General features: G+C 36.0%; 1 protein-coding gene across 29 annotated transcripts in view; it reads left to right on the plus strand.

Moving 5' to 3' along the window:
- RIMS2 (regulating synaptic membrane exocytosis 2) overlaps positions 1 to 24694 on the plus strand; it is a 452506-nt gene that overhangs the window by 270313 nt on the left and 157499 nt on the right. For 26 of the 29 annotated variants that reach the window (XM_065668760.1, XM_065668769.1, XM_065668765.1 and 23 more), the window contains 2 exons: positions 10730 to 10798; positions 22606 to 22762. In XM_065668760.1, the coding sequence (XP_065524832.1) occupies positions 10730 to 10798; positions 22606 to 22762 (226 nt within the window). Of the gene's footprint in view, positions 1 to 3813; positions 3841 to 10729; positions 10799 to 22605; positions 22763 to 24694 lie in introns of all 29 variants that reach the window. The other 3 variants (XM_065668751.1, XM_065668752.1, XM_065668750.1) reach the window with 1 other exon arrangement.

Here is a 24694-nt window from a genome sequence, read left to right on the forward strand (position 1 = left end):
TGCCTTGGGAATGTACAATATGGTCTGAAAAAGCAAAGGGAAGTTTTATAACTTGAGCATCCTCAGTAAGAGGTAACTAGTAAATCTATGTGTGATCAACTGCTGAAAACAAGGTCTAAGAGATTTTAGAAATTACAGTGTTTAGAAATCAACATAGAAGTGTCCTAAATGATGAATCAAATTGTGTTTTTTTCAAGAACTGAACACCAGAAAAATCAGTCAGGATCAAAATAATTGCGAATAAATGGTCAGTGAAGTAGCTTTCTTTTAAAGGGTGTTTGAATTTTATTACTTTTACAATTAACATCATTGATTGCTCCATTCACTAAGTTTCATGATTCTTAAGGCATATAAAAAAATTTGGAAGAAGAAAAATTACAGTAATGATTATTTAAATTGTGGGGATGAAAAATTAAGAATAGTTGTGTTCTACAAAATAATGTGTGGATACTGTGCAAAAAACTACAGATAATGTTCCTTTTTTTGAATTTTATGTATTCATTCAGATGGGAGTCAAATATTCTATAATGCATAAGCAAAGTGTTTGCATCATATAAATAGTTTTTGTCATCTGCCTTTGTCAGCTTTGTACATTTTTCCAAGTCAGAACTACTTTTTCTGGGGAAATGCTAAAAATTATTACATCTGAGTAGAAAAAACAGATTGAGAGACAGAATTCACAAATAAACAACACAATTGCATATTAATTTTTGAAAAATATTTTTGGGTGGATTTGTCATTGCTCGGTGCTGAGGGATTTTCTTTGAAAGTTCTGTCGCTGTCCCATTAGATCACAGATGAGTTGAATATTATAACTGCTAATTCAAGCCCTCTCTTCTATTATTTAAATGTTAAAATTTTCAGGTCTGCATTATAAAGCATTTAAGAAATACATTTGGTAGTACATAGAATCATAGAATAGTTAGGATTGGAAAGGACCTTAAGATCAGCTAGTTCCACCCCCCCTGCCATGGGCAGGGACACCTTACATTAAACCAAGTCACCCAAGGCTTTGTCCAACCTGGCCTTGAACACCGCCAGGGATGGAGCATTCACAACTTCCCTGGGCAGCCCATTCCTGTGCCTCACCACCCTCACAGTAAAGAACTTCTTCCTTATATCTAATCTAAAAATCATTACCAAAAATCATTAATTACAATGATACAATGTATCTGAAAATTTACCCTGTGAAATCTAAGCCCTGCATTTGAAACCCCAGTTGTCCAATGAAAGTAATTGACTTGTAACTCTGTGGAGTCTCATTTTACTGCAGAATCAGGATCTTGCTGTCTCAGCAATTTCCTTTAGTTTGTTTGGAATCTGGTAAGTCAGTAGGATGATTTTAAATCAATGTCAGTGAATCTTACTTGAGGGAATTATAATAATGCTGTTCACTAGTGGGTAATGTAAACATGCATCAGTGTCTCTTTCCAAATTATAATATGGAGCATTTTATGGTCAGTGCCATAGACCTTGAACGATGAATGTATTATAAGAATTTTATGCTAGAGAGCAAAAATAACACTTATTTTTTTCTCTTTCATGCTTCTTCCTTAATTTTTCTCTTTCTTTTATGGAGCACAGGCATTGGGCATGTTATCTTTGATTGCATGCATAGATCTTTTGTTCACAGAATATGGATATATACATCAGTACTATATTTATTATACACCTATGATTTATTTCTAATATTTGTGGTACATCTATGGTTTATTAAATACTTTAATTAAAAGGTATTTAACATGATACAGGGGTGTCTGAAAATGCCTTAAACTATCAAAGTATTTTTCTTTTTCCTAATAAAATAAACCTATTTAAGGTATTAATTCTATGCTGTTTGAAAATTTTAAAAAAACTTTAAACAATTCTAATTAAACTACAAAAATACTTAAAAACCTGTTTTGAAGCAGTTTAAGGGAATTTGATTATTTATGACATTGTTGCTCTGGTTACTTGATAGAATTATGTTATTAAATTACTCTTCTGTCAGGTAATGATAAAAGAAAAGCAGTGCTCTTTGCTGAAATAACTTGGCAGATAGGGTAAAGCAACCTTGCTAGGCAGTTGATAAATAACAAGTTAGGTGTCCTTCAAAAGATTCTAAAAGTTGTAGGTCCATATAGTAGCTTCCTTTTCTGGAAAGGTAGTGTGTATTTTTTTTTTTTTGTTGTTGAGGCATAATAAATTCTCATATAGCAGTGTGATGGTTCTGATGAAGTTTTTAGATAGGTTTAAAACTTTTCTGAATTTTCTCTGTTGTAACCATACAGAAACAAACATGGGCTTCCTTAGTCCCCACTCCCATTATAATTGCAGTATTTTTATATTCTCGTGCTCTTCAAGAAGCTCTACACTTTTACAGATCTTTCCAGAAGTTAAATTCAGAAAGTCCATAATTTTTAATTATGTAATCAACTTCTAGACTGTGCTAATGGATTTTTGTAGCTTTCTGATGTTGCTGGAGTGAACTGGAAAACTTGCTCATACTCCATTTTTCATAACTTTTTACCCAAAGAAGAGTCAGTTTTGCATGAAATTTGTAAGTGGAAGAGATTAATACCAAGGAATACAAATATTAGAGAAGTTATGCAGTAAAACTCACATCAAAAAGTTTGTAAATGATGAAAAACTACCCTGTTATTTCTTTGAAATTGTATAGCCTAATGGAATTATGGAGCTGGAGCATGAAAATTATGTTTATTAAGAAACCCAATTTGAAAACATAAACAGTTAGAAGTTGTCAATAGTAGAAGATTTAGTGATATGATGTAGATATTCAAATAGTTAGTACCTGGATGTCAGAAAAAGTGTGGCTAGGAGATACCTAGTCACCCAGTGAATTCTTCACAGAATCAGTTGGCAAGTAATTGAAAGTCTTATTTTATCTCTAACACTGTCACATCTTGTCACCTGAGATGCATCATTTACTCATGGACTGTCAGTCTATAATACTGTAAGGAATAAAAACATTCATTATGTCTTGCTAATGGCAAGATAACTATTCATGTTATTCTGACTTCCGGGCTTGTTCGTGCTACCTTATGGAAGTCCCGTATACAAAATCTGCAAACACAAAGTAACAATTCACATTTCCGATGTTGTCCAGATATTTGCATACTATTATATTGTCAAGTTCAGAAAAACTGGTATGATTGCATGGAAAGTTAAAACAGATAAACAAGACAGACTTAAGGAATGCAAGCAATGAATCAGGTATTGCAAGTATTTAATCGTGCTCACAACAGAACTCTTAAATTCACTGGTAACAATGATATGTAGATATGGTATTCATGTATGTACGTATTTACCAAATCAACCTAGCTGGAGACAGGGGATTGTCTGGAACATAACTTCTGAGTCTGTTAAATTTAAAGTAGGATTTGTAGCTACATCTCAGGAAAATTCTGCTAATAACTTCCTGCTGAGGTGCCCATAGCAGTGTGCAGTAACTTCAGCGTAATAGCTCATATTATATGCCTAGTTGAATATACATTTTGCCCTTAGAAAGTTAAACGCTTGCTTACAGTAAATGTGCAGTTTTATTTCAGAATTGGAAATTACTATAATATCTCCAGTAGTCCCCTGTGACTCCTAAGTATAAAAGTTGGTGTAGAAGTGATTGGCATTTTTGTGGTTTAATTTCTTCTAGCTGCTTGAGTTTTATTGTTTTGGATCAATGTGGCCTACCGTATCAAATTCTTCAGTTTTGAGCAGCAATTATAATGGAAGTTTAAGGTTATAAACATCCCTGTTACATGTATTGATTCATGTATTTTTCCCTGACACTACTTCATTTCAATATTTGTTTTCCAGATAAAGGCTTATATTCATATAATTCAGGTAAATTTCCAGCATGCAGAAATGCTTATTGTTTCCATATACATGCAGATTTTAATTTGGTAATTTATTGGTGTGCTTTTGCTACCTGTTGTGCAGATGCTAAATTGCTTAAATGTTTCTTGGCTTTTATTGTCCACTTCTCATTTGTAGGTCTTTTGCTGACTTTCTTTCTTTATCTTCATGTCTCTGTATTGATTTTGGAGCAGTATTATAGCACTATATTTGCTTTGCCTGCCTTTAGTTTAGGTAGAGCCTTGGTAGGTAATCTGTAGTGAGCTTTAGTAACTATACTAGGAAAATGCTATTTTGCTTAAGTTATATTAAAAGGAACTCTGTTGTATTGCAGCTGTTTGAGAAATAGTGTAAGTATTTTTAGAATACAGACATGGGGTGGGTAAGTGAAGTACTGGCAAACTAGGTATTTGCACTGATACATATTTTTACAGTTTCATATTGATTTTAATCCCCACTTACAAATCCAGTTGCTGTATCTGAGAAGTCTGCCTTAATTAAATATAAACAAATTAATAACATACAGTTTTTTAAAAGCTTAAATGTTGTAGTGCATTTCATGTGGGAATTTTTGCAGTTCCTGCAGTTTTAATTATGGGAATCTCATTGAGAATTAGTTCATCTAATTGTCTTTTAGTTATGTTTAAAAAGTGAAGCACACATTGGTAAGAAAATAGTTCCAATACCATGGTGGAGAGAAACAAAAACCCCACAGGATGTTTCTTGAGAGTGGTAATAATAAAACTCAGTTTCCGTTACATCTAGCTTTAGTCTCCCATGTTTCTTCTGTTCCATTCTCTCCTGAAAGAATCTCACATTCTTATCATGTTTTATGATATCTTAACATTGGAATAGACTATGTTTGCTGTAGTGACTGTGGATTTATAATCTATGCGTGGATTAGCCACACATTTTATCTTAATACTGTTTCTTTTTCATTAAGGGATTCTGATTTGTGTCTTTTCTGTCCATTTTCAAAGATCTGGAGGAACTCAGTTACATTTTTGTATTTCTACCCCTCTGTCAATGTAGATGAAATTGGTCAAAAACTTAAAAAAAACCCCAAACTATTATCTGCAGGAGGATAAAGTGACAGATTGGTATGGAGACAGTGGGACCGCATAAGAGATTAGTTCACACTAAGAACCTTCAGTCACAGACTGGATGAATACAAGAGAGCACATTCTTAAGACAGTTGTGAGACTGATTTTGGGGTTGCTTATATGCCAGCTTTGAACACAGAACAATTACAGGCAATGCTATGTTACTCAGGGAAGGAGCTGATAAGCATGCTTCACTACCCTTTGTTCCCCCAGAGAGTCCACAAAACCTTGTAAAAGCTTCCTGTAAGGGTCAGGATTCCCAGCTTGGGAAGCTCAGTTGCTTTCTTATTCCTCTACAAGAAAAACAGAGAATTCCTGAGCCGTAAATGTGGTACTTCCTTCTGTATTTAAGCTTACCTTAATTTTCTCTCTCGTTCTGTCCCCTGCCCTAGTCTATTCTGGCAACTGTATTGGTTGGCTATAGTAGGCTTTAGTAGTTTTCTTGCGCTGGCCTTCTCTTGAGGCCTATATCAGAAGTAGTAGTGGACAATATATGAAATACAGGAGGTATTATATCTTGCATTGTTTCCCCTGTATGTTAATAATAGAGTTGAGCACCACTCCATCCCAACTTTAGTTGTCATGTGGATGTCAGAAAATATTTCGGAGATCTCCACAGATTTTAGTTGCTTTGCAGAAAAATGTTTGTGATCGCATGTAGTTTAATTCATTTGGAAGAGTTCCAGTTACTTAGACTATTGTTATGGAGAGAAATGTGATTCTGTTGAAGTAAAATAGCACAGCATAGTGCAGATGGAAAGGACCTACAAGAGTCATCTAGTCTTTCTGCGTGATCACTTCAGGGCTGGCCAAAAGTTAAAGCATGTTAAAAGCATTGTCCAAGTGCCTTTTAAACAGTGACAGGCGTGGGACATCCAAAGAAGAATCTTTAAAAATTTCTTCAATGATTTCCATACTTTTCTATTCAGAAGTTATTAAAGCTTTCCATGGCGACCAACACTGAAGCTTGTAAAAAGTTTACAAAAAAAATATGATTCATAAAATTATACGACACCTCACTTTTTTATGTTATTGTTAGCCATGAAGATGGAAAATTGACAAGTTTTTACACTAAGAAACTACTGTATTTTAAATTATTTTCATGCCTAATAGAAAGAAAAAAATATAAATAGAAAGTACTTTTTAACTGGAAAGTGAAAATAATGGGCCTGATGATTTTTAGGTGGTGGAGTTTTTCCTAAACCCTGCAATGAAAGCTACAGTGCAAATATCGTAAGCTTCCAGTTCTAGTGTGTCTATACTCTTGCAGTGTTGTCATGCTGGGTGGGATGGTAGCTTGTGCACCACCAGTGGTAGGGAAGGGGGTAGGTAGGTGCGAGAGGGAAAGAGGGTTATCAAGTTCAGACAAAATAGTAATACTATCCCTAAGAAGGTTTCCTTAAGATGTATTCCAGTGCAATGGCAGTGAGACTTAATTAATGCCATTCCTCATGTTTGAACTCCCTCAAAGGAAAATTTAATTATATGGAAACTATATATAGGATCAATGCATTTGTTTGATGCACCCGGTGTCCCAGGTGTTACATGCGGAAACTTTACTGAATTTTGAATTTATGTTAGAATGGATTTAATCTTCTTGCTCTTGAAACAAGTACCATAGCTTACAATGGTTTTGTCAAACACTTTAAAATATTCATTAACAGTTTCATTACCAATGTTCATTTAGACTAGTTTCTGAGAGGCTTCATTGTCACATTTTCCAGACAAACCATGAACTTCTCATTCACTATTTTATGATGAGTTTTTCAAATTGCTTAGGTAATGAAGTGGTATTTTGAAAATATGTGGCTAAAGTGGGACTGAAGCCTAAATCTTCAAATTTTCATTGTCAATAGGTTAAAAAGAAAATTACTGTCTAAAATTAGTATATAGCAGATGAAATAAATATTGCAAAAATTGTAAGAAATATTAAACTAAGCTGCCAGCTTAGTTTAATAAAATTAAAATTTAATTTCAAAATTATACTGGTATTTTGAATACTCAGTTCTATATATGATGTCAACCTCTGCACTTTCTAGTTTGTTCCATTTCTGGAGTTAGTGGAAGATATATATAAAAATAATGCATTTAAATAAATATAATTTTATTCCTTTGCAGAAGTTACATATTTCAGGCAGCACTTCTTGGCACTACATATTTAATTGGCATGCTTTCCTTCCTCCATCCTTCCTGAAAACATTGATTTGTAAAGATAAAACCGAGTAATTAATTCTGGTTTATATTTCTTCTGACTTCTTAACCAACATTTTAATGTACAAGTAAATGTGAAATATTACTTAAACATTAATATTTTTCGGTTGGTTTAATTCTGTTAGTAGTTGGAATTGGCTTAAGGTAGCCTATGCTTGAGGAAGTAGAATAGATGATCTCAACAAGCTTCATATCTCATTTTACAGAAAAAGCTGATCTATTTAAGGGATGTCAGCTATTACAAGAGACCCTCATCTTTGCAGTAGCAAAGACAATTGGAGAAGGCACTGAAATCTGATTCTTCCCTTGACTCTACTTGTCTCTACTCCTAACCTCAGGGCAGGTTTCAGTCCTGGCCTACTCACTTTCCCTATTCCCCAGCTCTTCCTTGCAGCTTGAATGGGAGTGAAGGCAGACATCTGTGTATAAAAAGAGGAAAGGGTCTCAAGATTGGAAGATTATTTGGAGTTGACGTATTAGGATATTCTGGAAAAGGCAGATGCAGTTTGAGGGGACAAAGTGAGAGAGAGAGAGAGCGAGCCATGTCTTTTATATCTGTGGTTTGTTAAGCTTATTCTCTTTTCTGTCGGATGTATCCTGGGACTACAAGATCACAATTTTAGCTGTGCAACTGGAGAGTCAAGAGCCGACTGTGACAACAGCTGGCTATTTTCATCCTCAAAGTTGGAAATCTTTTCTCCAGAATACAGAATATAATATTCTAAAAATACATTAAAGCAGATGTACTTAGCTGTAAATATAAACATAAGTAATAAGCAACCTCAGTTGTAATTAATTAGGTTCATTCATAAGGATGAATTAAATGATGAGTAAATGACATTCAGTCAAATTATAGTTGATTCAATCCTTAAAAATCCCCACATTTTTCGTGATAGAAACCTTTCCAAGCATCCATGTGATGAGCATCAGCAAACCGCTCAGTTACCCTCATTTTCCCATTCGACAGTCCTCTCTCTCCGATACAGCCTGAGTGCTGTTATTGGTATCTCTGCACAGCAGCCACAGTCCCCCTGACAGATCAGTACCAGGGTTACCAGAGTCCAGAACGACACTGCTGTGCACTCCCTGTGCAGCCTCTCCTCTGACCCAGAGATCCCAGCCAAATCCAAGCCAGACTAGTGGGGCTCTCTTGCTTAGCATTTGATCACAAATATTGTCCCTATTTAATGACCTGATTTTGAAATAGTGGCTGAGGAGAACGGCAGCTACTCCTTCATGCTCTCTGGCAGGTATAACACTGCACCAGTAGAAGGGTCTCCTGAAAAGCAGGAAGAGCATCACAGGTGGAATGGATGCTCATTCTTTGGGAAGCAAGAGAGCTTTGGATATGGTCTCTGTGATATTATAATTAAGAAAATAATCAGATTGAATATTGTCCTGACGAGAATGTTATGACTTATGTGCATTTAGAAATCCTGATTCTCAGAAAGTCCATTAGGAGGCTGAAACCTTTTCCTTCACTCCTGCCCTCATCTTCTAGGTTGTCTCAGGTGCTAATTGTGATCACTTGCTATTTCATGTTTTACTTCTTGTTATTTCTTGAATTCAAAGACAGCTTTCCGCACCCATTGTAGCATGGCTATTTCTAAACTTTTATAATAAATTGAACTAATAATTCAACCATGTAAGAATTTCAGGGCATAGGAAACCAAAGCATGGGTTTCTTTGTACTCATTTTAATTTCCTATTTGTGAGGAAAACCACAACTTACCACAATTAAATAACAATAATTAACGTATATCACACTTTAGTAGTGTAGTAGTAGCCACACACTAGTAGAATAAACTCTTACAGAGCAATTTTCATTCAAAAAGAAACAGTCTGTAGTCTAGTTTATAAATTCATACACCCACATCTTGATTGGTGCAATCACTTCTGACTTATTATGAAAGACACGGAAGAACTAGAAAACATACAAATGAATACAGCAGGAACAATCAGAAGTAAGAACAGTTTGTATATGCAAAGGAACTCGACAATGATATTTCAGTTCATAAAAAGTGGTAGCTGTGGAGGAGTACAGAATATTGATACATGTTTCTCAGAACACAAAAGCTTGGAGGGTATTGTGTGAAATAATCTAATAGAAATAATACAGAGGGAAGTCTGTTTGACATAATACAGAATTAAACTGCAGAACTCACTGGCATAGCATATTATGGGGCCAAGAGAATACTGTGACTCAAGAAGAAATTATATGAATTTGTGGAGAATGGGTTGATAAATGACTTATGGTAAACAGGATGGCTTAGGAAAAGTCTCAGTTACCAGGACCCCTACCTGCTGAAAGCTAGAAGAATGTAACTGCAGTCTTTTTCCATACAGATCTCGTTAGCACACTCTACTAAAGGGCTTCTCACTATTCCCTGATGGGTAGACATATATGTTATATAGTCTAACAAACAACAGCATTTCTTATCATACAAATGATGTCTAGCATTTCTTTAAACAGAATTTTTTTTTTTTTTTGTTAAAAATCCTCTTGGTCTTTATTCTCCCAGATTTTTATTGGGAAAGGAAGGTAGGGATCCTATGTTCCAGTCCCTCAGACAGAACATAAATCCTGCCTTGTTTTGGACTCCTTTAGGTTTACTCCCAGTTTTTACTGGTATTTTTGTGGGTATGTTTTTCGGAATAAAGCGTCCTGTGGTAGGAATAAAAAAAATCTTGCGCATGGTTGAAGGTTTGGTGATGATTATATTAAAACTCCTACCTTCTAGTCACCTATTTTTAGGTGGCCAGAAAATTAGAACAGACACACTGTCTTGCTGACAGGGATTGTCACATTTAAAACAAGTAAATGAATAATCATCATTCACAAGCTAGTGCTTAATCCTGATGTCAGCAATCAAATGCTGTTGAAAATATGCCACAGAAGACAGAAGTAAAATTAAGCTAAACACAAACTGACACATATATTTGTCCTACATGACCCACATTTTGGCTCTAATTGTGGATGTGGAATCTGCTTTCACCAACTAAGCTCTACCCTTTTTGACAGGGGTATTCTTGTAGGGCATTTAGTAGTCTGCTTCATTTAAGGTATCATAGGGAGATTTTGTTTTTCAGGACACACTTTATGTGTGAAGCTGCCTCTTCTCCTGATAATGCTTACTAATACCCTAAGGAAAATATTACCTCAGTTAAATATTATTGCTGTTATTAAGTTTTTCTGGTATTGAAAGACTAGGGAAGGATGGTGCCTTTTATGTGAAAACTTTGAAGATGAACAGTGTGATGCCAGTTTCTATACGGAATGGATACATATAGGTGCAAAGTATATGAAAGTACTTCTTAAAAGCAATGTTGCTGATCTGTATTTCAGCATTTCATTGTATGTTACATTAAACGTTCAGCTGAAAATATTTGGTACACCAATACATTTACAATAGTACAATACAAATAATTTCCTTTATATGTTTATATTAGTGTTTCATTGTCCAGTATGAAATCCTTACATTTATTTATGTATTATTGACTGAGGATAGTTTTAACTTACAGGAAGATAAACAATACATTTTGGGTTCTTTTTCTTTTTTCAGGGTCCAAAAGAATCAGTGACAGTGAAGTTTCTGATTATGACTGTGATGATGGAATCGGTGTTGTTTCAGGTATTACTATTTGAATATCCTTTTTTTGGTAGAAATAATTTTTAGATATAATTTATTATTACAAATTTTATAATGTTTCTCTAGTGAAAAATAAGTCAAAACTAACCGTGTATTTTTCCAGCAGACACAAATAAGTATTATGGCTAACGCATATTTAACTACAAAAATTACTAACAGAGGGAAAAAATCAATGTGTTAATTTTCTTGTTGCTTTTATAAAATTATAAAAAGAGTACAAAAGTGTTTTTTTATTGTATGTAAGGAAGTGTTTATTTGATTTTTTTTTTATAGACATTTGTGTTTGATATATCCTTTAAAACTTCATGATGGAAGCAACCCTGCCAAAGTTCTGGAACCTGAACTTATAAGTGAGGATGTGAAATATCCTGAAAGATAATCTGTTTTACTAATAAGTATTAGAATTGGGAGTTTAATGAGTATTTGTGATAAAAGTTGTCATGTGAAGGAGTATTTCTCCTCTTCTAAGAGAAAAGATAATACTGTAATCATAACTGAAAACAGTAAAATCAGAGAATCATACGCTTTTGCTGACTACAGCAGAGAATATATTTAGCATCATAGAATCATTTAAGTTGGGTAAGACTGGTATGGCACCATTTTGAACTCCTTGTATTGTCCTGGAAAAGGGTAATGAATTTTGCAGAAGTTTTACCAGGTGCTTGAATCTGCAGGAATCATCAGGATTCTTGTGAAACAACTGGATTTAAAATTTTATCATTTCATAAATTCTTTTTTTTGACAATTTGTAAAATTATGGTGTTCACAGTTCAGTGAATGAGTCTACTTCCCTTTCCTGACTTTTTGATGTACCTGTAGTTCCTCTAAGATCTTTCAGCTTTTGGATTTCTTCTGACAATTCTGCACCTTAGTTGCATTTTAATTCAGACTGGCTGCGTGGGTGGAAAAATTTGATGTTTCTTAGGTTTTGAAATATTTATTTATTACCTTTCTTTTTTTTTTTTTTTTTGTGCTGCTGTCAGTATGTTTGCAAGTCTTTTGATTTATCCTTGTCTTATGATCCACATCCTTCTCTTGTTTAAGGTTATCTTATTCATTTGCAGATTCATCACAATCTTGGTTTAAATATACACTTCCTTTGCATGAAGCCAATTTGTCTCTCTTTGTTTTCTTTCTTTCTTACTTACCCCAGTTCTTTCATTTGTATTTTCAGGTTTTATTTAACATGACACTTCACTTTTCTCTTTTTCCTTCTGCCATATACTGTATCATACCGAGTATGTTTGCTGCCATCTGCAAGGTACTCTCAGTGATCCTTTCCATAAAATTAACACATACTCAAAGTACTGGACTTTTGCAAACTAAACTCCAGAAACCTTTAAGAAGAGCAAGAATTCTCTTTTGATTCCTCTTTAAGTTACTTTTATTCAGCAGTGAACTAGATGACGTTTAAAGGCCCCTTCCAGCCCAAACCATTCTAATATTTTGTGAAATCCATAGACCTTACTTGATCTTACGATATCTTTAGAATCATAGAATCAACTAGGTTGGAAAAGACCTTTAAGTGTCCAACCATTACACTAGGGCTGTCAAGCCCACCACTAAACCATGTCACTAAAGGCAAACTGATCTCCCCTCAAGATCTCCCCTCATGGCTGTCCCTCATAGTCTCCAGTCACAGCCAACCCTGTCTGCCCCTTAATAGTGGCCCACACTATATAGCTGCCGCCCCTACCCCTTGGGGCCACCCCTTATGTCCCTCAAGATCTCTCCTCATGGCCCATGGCCACCACTCAAAGCCCATACTTCCCACAGCTTTCACCTCATGATCTCTCCTCACAACCACCCTTACCCCTGATGATCACCCTTCCATCCCCTCATGATTTCTCCTCATTTCCACCCCTCCTGTTCCCTCACAATCTTCCCTCACAACCGCCCCACCTCTCCCCTCATGATCTCCCCTCAAGGCCACTCTTGCTCTCTCCTCATTATCTCCCCCCATGATATAGCATAACGTATATAAATATATAGCATTTCCTCACTTCTGGTCTCCCTCCCCTTGGCTCCACAATCCTTGCCCACTGTGATCACTCACCTTGACACTGCACAATCATAACCACTCTGGTCCCACAGCAGCATTCCTGGCAGTCCACCTCAGATGGCATGATCCTGACAGATTTGAAAGGTGTGTGGTGTCCACTTTTGCCATGTCCCTGGTTGAAGCTGAGATTTCCTCTTTCTCCACAACACCTTTACATATAGCTTCTCTGGTACTGATCCCATGATACCACTTGACTTCATCTTTGGATAAGCTGGTGACAAAAACTTAAAATATTTATTCATAAAAGCTATCACTTCTAGTGGCTTGGGTCTTCCCCTGCTTAGACAAGCTTAAGAAAGTTTAGTCTTATACAAGAGAATGTTGTTTCTATCAACGGGAAAGGTTTGAAGAAAATAATGAGAAACTAATTGAAAAACTTAAGTGTCTTTTTGTCTAGCTATATGTGTATTCTACGCCAGCTACTGTCAGAAGAGGTTATAACATTATATATTTAAACAAGTATACAAAAATGATTTTTGACAAGATTTTAAAATACTTCTTTTCACATGTAATATACGTTCATTTCATCTTGGGATCAAAAACACTAGAACAGAATCTCTATTATGTCTCGTTGCTGCTGGATTTAATGTTAGCACAGAATAGCAGAGGGAAGAGCACTAGCATTTCTGGTTTTGTTTTTTAAATTGCTTTTGCTTAGCCTTTAAGCTATTGAAAGCATTCATTTTGCTGTCCAGGACAATAAACTTTGGCCCTCATAAAGTCTGTCATCAGCAATTCTGTGTGGGAGCACATCAGCATCTCCACATGCCACTCAGTGCTTACTGAGAAAAGCAACACAGTTTCCTTATATTGATTTTAAAAAAATTCCAGAGCACTTTTGTCATGGTTTAAGCCCAGCTGTAAATCAGAGCCACGCAGTCTCTGTCTCACTCCCCCAGGTTGAGATAAGAACAGTCCAGTAACTAAGGTATAACACAAACCACTACTGCTGCCACCAATAATAATAATGATAAGGGAAATAACAAGGGAAGAGAATACAACTGCTCACCACCTGCTGCACCACCTGCTGACCGATACCCAGCCTGACTGAGCAGTGAGCTAACCCTTCTGGGTAGCTGCCCCAGTTTTACATCCTGGGCATGACATGCTGTGGTATGGAATACTACACAAACATCATACAAAACACCATTTAAATTATTGTAATGCTGAATACAGTTCAATGAAAAGCAGGCTATTTTGTCTGTTTGTTTTTCTTTCTGTTAGCCGAAGTTGAATGGTCATTGCGGTTAACGAAGTTCAGTGAATATGAACTATAATTTCTGAATAGTTTTCTTTCCAGGTACTTCCTCATAGTTTATGTTGAACCTGCTGTAACCTACTGAGTGCAAGTAACCTACTGAGTCTGACTTTATGAGCAAAGGAACATGTATTGTCAAGACCATTTAATCATAAAAGTCTCACCTGCCATTTTTGTAAGACTTAAATATTAAGTGAGATATTAATGTTTAAAATTCAGTTCTACACCAGTATCTTACCTGCACTACATCATTTTGTGACACACTTCTAATCTGAGATATGTTTTAACAGATAAATCCTGAAAGAGTGTAAGGCAGTGAGTTCTGCTTAAATGGCATTGCAAGTCTCTGTAAAGAAGAGGTTTTCTAAGTATAAGAATGCAGTATCCAGCCCTGAGAAGAAAAACATTTATAGTGATAAGCTTTTCTCATTATGCGAATGATAGCAAAATGTTTCAGGAGCAAATAAGAATACAAATAAGATATTTATTCAGAGGATAATTAGAGCCAAGTAGATTAGAAAAAATAGTAACAACCAGTGAAGAAATTTTTATGGAACTTACAAAACTGATTCTATGTTTGAAGAAAAATGAAAAGCAAGTATTCATTTTTGCTTCACTTCTCAAAACACCTGAGGAGTCCTTTGTTCAAAAGAATTCTTTCACTCTCATGTTGCAGCCTTCCCTGCAGAGGAAACAGAAGTCCTTGTCTCTGTTTGCTGATAATGTGAATTGAATTTTTAGTCCTGGATCCTGTTGATGATGGCTTCTCAAAGCAGATATAGAACATGCAAATGCTTTGGTTACAGCTTGAAATCAGCTGCCTATTGGAAGATATCTTACAGCATCCACGTAGAGTGGATGGCTTCTGTGCCTACTAAAAGAAAGGATTTTGTTGTAGATCACCAGCTAGACTTAAACAGGAGTCTGTAGTGGCCCAAATGCCCAGTGACTACAGACGTAAACACTGATCAGCCTTTTATTCTATGTTGATACACATTGTCCTCACCTAAAATCTGTTATTTGTGAGTTCTTTCTTGAGTGAAAAATTGCTTAGTGTCTCTGTGTCTTGCAAATTCCCCCCCAGATTGGAAGTTGTCGTGGTTTAAACCGATCCACACAGCTCGTCCTCTCACTCGCCCCCTTTCTTGCCCTCCCCCTGCTCCCGGAGGGACGGAGAGGAGAACCGAAAAGAATGCAACTCCCACGGGTTGAGATAAGAACAGTTTAGTAACTAAGGTATAACACAAACCACTACTGGTACCACCAATAATAATAATGATAAAAGAAATAACAAGAGGAAAGAATACAACACCTCAACACCAGCCGACCGATAACTCACCCCACTCCCCCCAGCTGAGCACTGACTGATACCTTGTCCAACCCCACAGTGCCCTAGCCCTTCTGGGTAACTCCCCGTTACATCCTGGGCATGACGTGCTGTGGTATGGAATACCTCTTTGGCTAGTTTGGGTCAGGTGTCCTGTCTCTGCTTCCTCCCAGCTTTCCCTCCTCCCTGGCAGAGCATGAGGCTCAGAAAGTCCTTGGTCAGACCAAACATTTGAGCAGCAACTAAAAACATCAGCCTTATCAACATTGTTCCCAGGCCAAAAAATGAAAACATAGCACTGCACTAGCTACTAAGGAGAAAAATGACTGCTACTGCTGAACCCAGGACAGAAGTGAAATTCCAATAGTGTTAAAATAGTCCTTATGGTGACCCCTTAGGTCAAGGGGTCTTCAACCATTTTCCTTGAGTTTAAACAAATGAGGTGTATATTATTTACAACTTATTTGTAGAATAATACATTGATTTAAAAAAAAATCCGTAAACCCATGCACAATGTATCTTCAGTTTGTAGACTATTCGGATATTAATAATTAAATTTATTTAATCAGTTACCATCAGAACTTTATAGAAGATATTCAATTTCTGCATTTTAAATGTTCAAATCACCATAGAAGCTGAGCACATTTGTGTTAGAGAACTGAACTGTCTCCAAAATGCCCATGTGTGAAATCTTGGTATGTTAAACATTTCTGGCAATTTGATTATATAAGTGGTTTTAATTAGTTCTTGTTCTAAGCCTAACTACATGAGTGCTAAAAATTAAATATCTGATAAAGAGAAAATCTTCAAGCTTCAATCAAGTACAAATGTTAAAGCAGAGAAAATACCACTTAGCATCAGTGTCTGAAACAAGTCAATTATTTTGCCAGTGATGAATGGGAATTCTAATACTGCTTTTCTAGAACAGTTTTCATACAAAGAGTTTCTGTCAAATCAATCAAGCAGCAAGACATCTAAATTAAAATTGGTACTTCTCAGGTTTTTGGTTCTTTTTAGGGTTATTTTGGTGCTGTTTATGTGAACCTTGTGTTTGGAGGTTTGTGATTTTCATAGAATCATAGAATTTTCTGTAATTTTGTGCCTGAAAGCTGCAAAATTTGATAACAATTCTTTAGTATTTATTGAGCATGTGCCCTGCATAGCATAATGTTAGCACAGTACAGCCATACTGTGTGGATGAATGCTTTAAGACAAATATATGACTATTCTCTCTTAAAATAGCTAAAGTTAAAATTTCATTTCAGAGGAAGCTATATTTATCGTGCCTTGTAGAATCCCTCATTTGATGTGTATCATATTTTTTAATGAAAACCTCCCATAAAGGAAAGTTGGTAGTGGGGTTGAGGGTATCTTTGTCATGTGCCCATCTTTTAAGTGTCTGCAGCTCACTGTTGTTTATTGTTGATTTATCTCCATACTGATTATGAAGTTCTGTGTGCTCTGTTTGTTGATTTTAGAGGTGCACCTTAGTTACACAGCCTTTGATTCTATGGTAATGACTTAAAATTTATACCCGCAAGCAGATTCCAATGTTAATCCTATTTTTACTACTGCTATAAATAACTATGTGGTTTGCTCAGTAGCAACTCCTTGGTCAAGTTGCACTTACGACCTGATTTTACTATCTATAATTATTTCCACAAGAAAATGTTTTTACCTTCTTTCTCTAACATTATTTCCAAGACATGGAATATTTTTGAAATTGGAAGTTAAGTCATAACTTTCTCTGTTGAGGATGTCACTATAATTTTTGGAATGCCACCTGTCTAGAGAGAAACATGAAAGTTGTGACCTGGACAAGGAAAGCCAGTCACATTTTAAGAGAGAATTAAGTTCTCAAGTTGGGACTACCAAAGTTACCACTTCATATCCCATGGTCCATTAATCATCAATAGCAGCTTTAAAGTCTGTTTGGGTTTTACAATAACTCCAGCATTGGTTGCTAAACATATTTATTACAGTGTCAGCCACTTCTGGGGTATATGGATTGGTGCTAGGCACATTGTTAAGCCTCCTAAGCCTTGTGTTACTGACATCTTACTGAAGCTTTGTGACTGAGGAGCTGGCCAACTGCTCTCTGCATCTGTTGTGAATGCATGGTAGTCGCAGCAGATTGCTCAGCTTTCCTCTGTGTCAATGAAAGGCGCAAATATACAGAAGTATTTAATTTGATAAAGTAATTGCAACAAAATTCAATGAAAGAATAAGCAAGTGAAAGAAGATTGAATTGATTAGTTTGGTATCAGCAGAGTCTCGATATACTTCACTTGTGCAGTTAATTCTTGAAAAAAAATCCTAGGTATATTCCTTTTGCATCGCACTGTATCCAAGTTGATTTCTTATACTTTCTGAATTCTGAGCTGAAATGCTATACCAGTGGAAGTCTCAAGGTAGAGTTTAGTATGTGCCATGTTTTTCATCTGGATTCAACTGGAGAGAAATGTTAGTGTATAGGTGGCATAAAGACATGCTGGATCCCACTGGCTGGGCACACAAGATGTGTTGTCTTCGTCATTCAATCACAAACAACTGTTTCATTCGGGAAGAATAGTGGTCACATTAAAACATAAGCCATAATATTAAGTATACCTTTCTTTTTATTATACTATTTTGATCTCTAGGTTTAGAAGGTAAAATAAGTATTACACTGACCCTGAAGCTTAGAAATCTGCATTTAATGTAAAAATAAAACAGTAAATAAAAATAATAAAAAAAGGTGTTGATTGATGAGAAAATGAACATGAGCCATCAGTGTGTGCTCGCAGCCCAGAAAGACAACTGTATCGGGGGCTGCATCAAAAGGAACGTGATCAGCAGGTCGAAGGAGGTGATCCTGCCCCTCTATTCTGCTCTTGTAAGACCTCACCTGGCATATTGTGTGCAGTTCTGGTGTCCTCAACATAAAAAGGACATGGAACTGTTGGAACAAGTCCAGAGGAGGGCCACGAGGATGATCAGGGGACTGGAGCACCTCCCATATGAAGACAGGCTGAGGAAGTTGGGTCTGTTCAGCCTGGAGAAGAGAAGGCTGTGTGGGGACCTCATAGTAGCCTTCCAGTATCCGAAGGGGGACTGTAAGGATGCTGGGGAGAGACACTTTATCAGGGACTGTAGTGATAGGACAAGGGGTAATGGGTTAGAACTTCAAAAGGGGAAGTTTAGATTGGCTATAAGGAAGAAGTTCTTTACTGTAAGGGTGGTGAGGCCCTGGAATGGGTTGACCAAGAAAGTTGTGAATGCTCCATCCCTGGCAGTGTTCAGGGCCAGGCTGGATGAAGCTTTGGGTGACATGGTTTAGTGTGAGGTGTCCCTGCCTGTGGCAGGGGGCTTGGAACTAGATGATCTCCAGCTCCTTCGCAACCCTAACTATTCTGTGATTCTGTGATTATACTTATGTTCTCTGAATGTGTTTCTCAGAACTGTCATAGTCCAAGTGACTAGTCAGTTAGCTCCTACCTAAGCCTAGCAGTTTTTCTAGATTCCCAGGAAATTAATGAACAGTTTTCACTTTATCCCTTTTTAATTCTTAAAAATAAAATATAAAAATATACTATGCATACACACACATTATGTCAAGAGAAAATGCAGGACTTTGGATGCTGAGTAGTTGGAAGCATCTTCTGTGCATTCTTGATTTTGGCAACTAAGTTCAAAACATGGCATCTTCTCTGAGCTCAATCTGCGTGGCTGTGTTAACAACATGTAGGTTTTTTGGTAATTTTTCTGAAATACCTGATTTTCTCTTGTATTCATGCAGTTTAAATATCTTCCTTTACAACTGAGGTTTTGTTCTGGCTGTAAAGTTCTGGAATGATAATGACTATGCTCAAGAAACTTAAGAACCTTACTGGAGCTATCCCTAAACTCCTTTCTCTCCACACTAAATGCATGTTAATTATCCCTAAACTCCTTTCTCTCCACACTAAATGCATGTTAATATTTTCTGGTGTTGCAGCTTTATAGAATGGACAGTTTTATTGAATGAAAATCTTAAATTCTCAAGATGTTCACAGAAAGCTGTGTACTGTGAAAATTTGATATGGTTATTTTCAGTATGAGACAGTGTTCTATCTTTATTTGGCTTCTAGCTAGTGAAAATATATAGTGTGAAGTAAAGCAGAGAGGTACATTAACTATACAAAATTGAAGGATGACTAGAATTAACTCACGTTGTGGCCTGCCCTACTGAAATTGCTGCTTTTCAATGTGTGACCTGTTTATAATTATAGTAGGTTTTGTTTTGGCTGCATTAATTATGCATTTCAAAGTTATTTTCTGGCAGCAAAGCATAGAGAATATTAATTTGTTTCTTCACACACATCTTAATGTCTAGTTTTGTTGATGCAAAATTATTAGGAGTGCTGATAGTTTCTGCCATATTATAAGGAAGCACTACCAGCATTAGTTACCCAAAAGTATTGTGTGTCTGCTTCTAATTGAATGTAAAACATTTTTTGATCAGGATTATACATGACAATTTAATCAAACAGTCATACAGTTTGATTTATTGGAACAATAATGTGCAAGTGATCAACTGCAATAACAAGGTAGAGCTGGAGGAGGCTTTTTGTTTCAAAGTCATTAATTTATGTATAGAAATTTAATACATTTAATTATTTTAATTTACTAGTTCTCACTTCTAGGAATTTTTTAGACAGAGCAGGTTTTTGTTTGTGTTTCATTAATTGAATTCCTTGCTTTTCACTATGTTCATTCAGGTAGAATACCTTATGCTATTGCTCATTGCCCTTTGACTGTACATACCAAATACTGTATAAAACTGCTGATTTAAATGATAGATTTATTTAAAAAAAAGGATTTTTCCAATTCTTCATATTACTGCTCTTCAGTATGTTTTTTGTTACCAAATGCTACAAGTGCTCCCTGTGTATGCAGAATACTAAGAACTATCTCTGTGGTATTTATATCTATAGGTATGAATAGCTTGATAATAGACAATACTGTCATGTGTATTTGTAAAGTAAATTGTGATTTTTATTTCATTACACTTAAGGTCAGAATAAATTGCTATTCACTTATGCATGTGGTGGGTTGATCTTGGCTGGATGCCAGGTGCCCACTAAAGCCGCTCTACCACTGCCCTCCTCAGCTGGACAGGAGAGAGAAAATATAACAAAAAGCTCATGAGTTGAGACAAGGACAGGGAGAGATCACTCACCAATTCTGTCATGGGCAGAACAGACTTGACTTGGGGAAATTAATTTAGTTCATTAACAAGCAAATCAGAGTAGGGTAACGAGAAATAAAAAATTAATCTTAAAACACCTTCCCCATCTTCCCAGGCTCAGTGTCACTTCTGACATTCTCTACTTTCTCCTCCATAGTGGCACAGGTGGACGAGGAATGGAGGTTGTGTTCAGTTCATCACACACTGTCTCTGCCAGTGCCTCCTCCTCACATTCTTCCCCTGCTCCAGCATGGGGTCCCTCCCACAGGAGTCAGTCCTCCACCAACTTTTCTAATGTGAGTCCTTCCCACAGGCTGCAGTTCTTCACGAGCTGCTCCAGTGTGGGTCCCTTCCATGGGGTGCAGTCCTTGAGGAGCAGACTGTTCCACCGTGCATCCCCTATGAGATCACAGTTCCTGCCAGCAAACCTGCTCCAGTGCAGGCTCCTCTCTACACAGGGCCACAGGTCTTGGCCTGACAGCAGCCTGCTCCAGTGTGGGCTTCCCACGAGGTCACAGCCTCCTTAACTCTCAGAACTGCCTATAGTGTTTTTCTCTCTGGGGCAGTAGATAGTGGCCTACAAAGCTCCTCACAGGTCTCTTGTATTCACATACGCAGACACGCACAAAGCAGCTCACCCCAAACACAGGGAAAGAAACTGTGTATGAATTAGAGTGGTTCATATAGATTCTTGGGCCTAAGCCTATACAATGAATATAAATACTTGGAAATATTGAACATTTTTAGAACCATAAAATGGGCTGAATTAATGAGGTTTTGCTTAGGTGCTTGCCAAACATTTTCTAAGGAGAAAGCTAAGCACAGTCTGGAGTAGAAGACCAAATACTCTTGGATTCCCAGAAGATTCTCATGGGAAAAGAATAACAGTTTTGTGAGCCAGAATTTTTCCAGTGCCAGGTGGATCTCTCTAAATATTCTTTACTTGGTTACTCTCTTCAGAACAAAAAGTCATTTATATCAGTTGTCATAGCCACTGGGAGCTGTCTGAAGACCTAATTCTGCAAAACATTATCAGCGGATTAAGATTTGTAATTCTTAGTTTTCTTTTCATGCTATATTAATTTGATCTGCATAAAATTTGTTGGAAGTTCTTTGAAATTACTGTGTATCTGGCATCTTTTTTTTCACAGAGAGGTTTTTTTTTCTGGGACAGTAAATTCAATTTTTGAAATTGAATTCTTACAGTCACTAATGCATCCAGCTTTTTAAAAAGGATTTTTCTTCTAAGCCTACATAAAATGGCCATGTATTAGCCTTTTAAGCTATTGGAACTGGGAAAGCTTTTGCTTAGACCATTTATGCTTTCAATTATCCTAATTCAAGCAGGTGTCTGTGTGGCCTTAGCTCATATATTTGTGAAGGAATCTTTTTTTTAAGTTCAGAACTGTGAATGATATCTGATGTCATTGAGTCATTGCTACTTTAATTGTTTGTGAAATACAAATATTTCTTGAACCCAAACTCTGTATTTAATAGTAGCTTTAAACTGAATTTTGGATTAGATTTTAATTGTGGACATTTCTGTTTGAAGTATGCACAATCATTGCAATGCAATTTTAATAGAAATAATCAATTTTGTATATTATTCTAAGAAAAAAAGTAAGTTTTATTAATTTTATAATTCATATTGACCACAAATATATGATGAATTTGGATATTTTTATTATTACAAATGCCATTTGATTCATGGCAACCTATTTCTATACTTCAGAGTATAACTATAGGAACTATAGCTGTACTTGAATTAGGCATAACAACAGGAATCAACTTTATGTATTTTTTATTAAAAAAAAAGAAGACATAATAACATTCTTGATTGAATTCCATCTTTTATCATGGTTCTACTACAGATATGGTAGGAAATTAGAAAATTGCATTTTCAGATTTATTGAATATTTGCATTTCTTTTTAGATTATCGACATAATGGAAGAGATCTTCAAAGTTCAACGCTATCAGTGCCAGAACAAGTTATGTCATCTAATCATTGCTCTCGATCAGGGTCTCCTCACCGTGGAGATAGTATAGGACGGACTAGATCGTGGTCTCCCAGTGTCCCTCCCCCACAAAGGTAAACTGTTATTTAACTATGCAGGGATATAAATTTAAGCAGTATCTATCCTGTAAGAATATTGGAAAAAATCTCCAGACTTTCAAAATGGAAATAATTTAGTTAGATCTTATGAAATTACGTAAAGCCAATAATGTTTTCTTACATTATACTGATGTGCAAAAATTCACCTCATTATGTCTTGTTTTTCATGAAAAACCAGTACATTCCAATTTAAGGAAAAAAAAGTATTTCTTCAGACATTTTCAAGAGCTATTTAGAAGGTGCTGTGTTGTATAGAATGTGATAGTTTGACATTTTCTTAGCATTCATTTGTTAGTGGTTGTTTTCAACCTTTTTGTCTGTGTAGAATTAAGGTTCGGGGAGAGCCATGCTTTCTGCCCTTAGTAGCTGTCTTTCTATTATTTATTTTTTTAAAAACTTTTAAAGCATCAAGAATGAATTGACACACATACTGTTTTCTGCTAAAAAATGTCAGCTCCTCATCTTAGAAGGCCTCTGATGACTATGTCTTGTGAGACAAGGATTAGGCCATTTCTTCCAAATGCTAGCTACTCAGTTGAATATACTGTTTATGCCAAAATTAAGAATTTTGCTGTATAGATAAGCTTTTTCAAGAGGAAGCAGAAGAATACATGTAATGGGGAATGAAGCCTCTTTTCCAGCATTTTTGTCACTATGTATGGGTAGGTTTCCAGCTGGTGTAATTCAACTGGAATAAAAGGGGAAGTTATTTTCTTTGCTCATAATGTTCACAGTTCCCATTTAATACAGAAGATCTGGTATCCACTATCTCCTGTCAGGTACATGTGTTTATCACTTTCTTCTACAGCCATTCTGATTTAATTTCTTGTGTTCTGCTTTTCTTTCTGTTACATTTTTTCTTTTTGTTAGCTTAAAATTCTCTTGATTTTGTGTTCTCTTTCTTATGGGTTTACTTACCATATCCTCTAACAAACACAGACTAAATGATATTCTTTTGCATTAGTAAGGTATTAGGATCCCAAATTATCCCATATGATCACAGACAGCTCACAGTCAGGAATTATAAGTTTTTACTTGATATCTAAAATCATAGTAAATACAGGCTGACTGTAAATGAGACATAAAAAGTAGACACAAAGGGGCCTATTCCGATTTATACTATACTAATTTCAGTCTAAGTAATTGCTTGTGCTAAATCTCCCGGTGTTATTTGTCTTGGATGTAGACATAAATGTGAGAAAAAGCTCTTTCTGTGTGTTTGTGTTTGTGGTTTTGTGTGTGGGTGCATGCTGTGAGCACTTTGGGTAGAAATTTTACCACCCAAGGTCTTCGTAATTGACACTTTTCTAACACCAGTGAAAAACCTTCTATTCATTTTTTTGTAGTTTTGTGTTTCTTTACATGTATGAAATGTTTCTTGCTTCCTGACTTTCCTAAAGCTAATTTTTTTAATAGAATGTTGAACTTACAGAGAAAAATGTTTAACCTTTTTTCCTACTATGTCACAATCAAATGCATTATTTATGTAATATTTCCCTGCCTACACATCAAATAATTTTTTTGAGTACTTGTTGAGCCCAGAGAATTGGGTTGCCAGAACTTAAGCATTTGTAGAAAAGAAGCATAATCCTTTGGTTACAGAAATGCCTTTTTTTTTTATTTTGAATGAAAATCTAGTGTACGCAGCAAAACCATAAGTATTATTAATCACATTTTCACCATGTTTAGTTGCGTTTGTTATACATGTGCTGCTATAGACATGTTCTAACTACAGTGAGCATGCTGTGTGCCCAGAGACCTCCTAACTACTGATTGATCCCCTCTGCAGGCAGGAGCTCTTGGGCATAGCAGGACAAGTTGCTGTTATGTTTTAGAAGCCATTTTGTGGTTCTCAGTCCTTCTACTGGATGGTTTTGTTAATAACCGCCACCAAAGCCACATTGCATA

Source organism: Lathamus discolor, chromosome 2 (assembly GCF_037157495.1).
Source record: "Lathamus discolor isolate bLatDis1 chromosome 2, bLatDis1.hap1, whole genome shotgun sequence".
Taxonomy (NCBI): domain Eukaryota; kingdom Metazoa; phylum Chordata; class Aves; order Psittaciformes; family Psittacidae; genus Lathamus; species Lathamus discolor.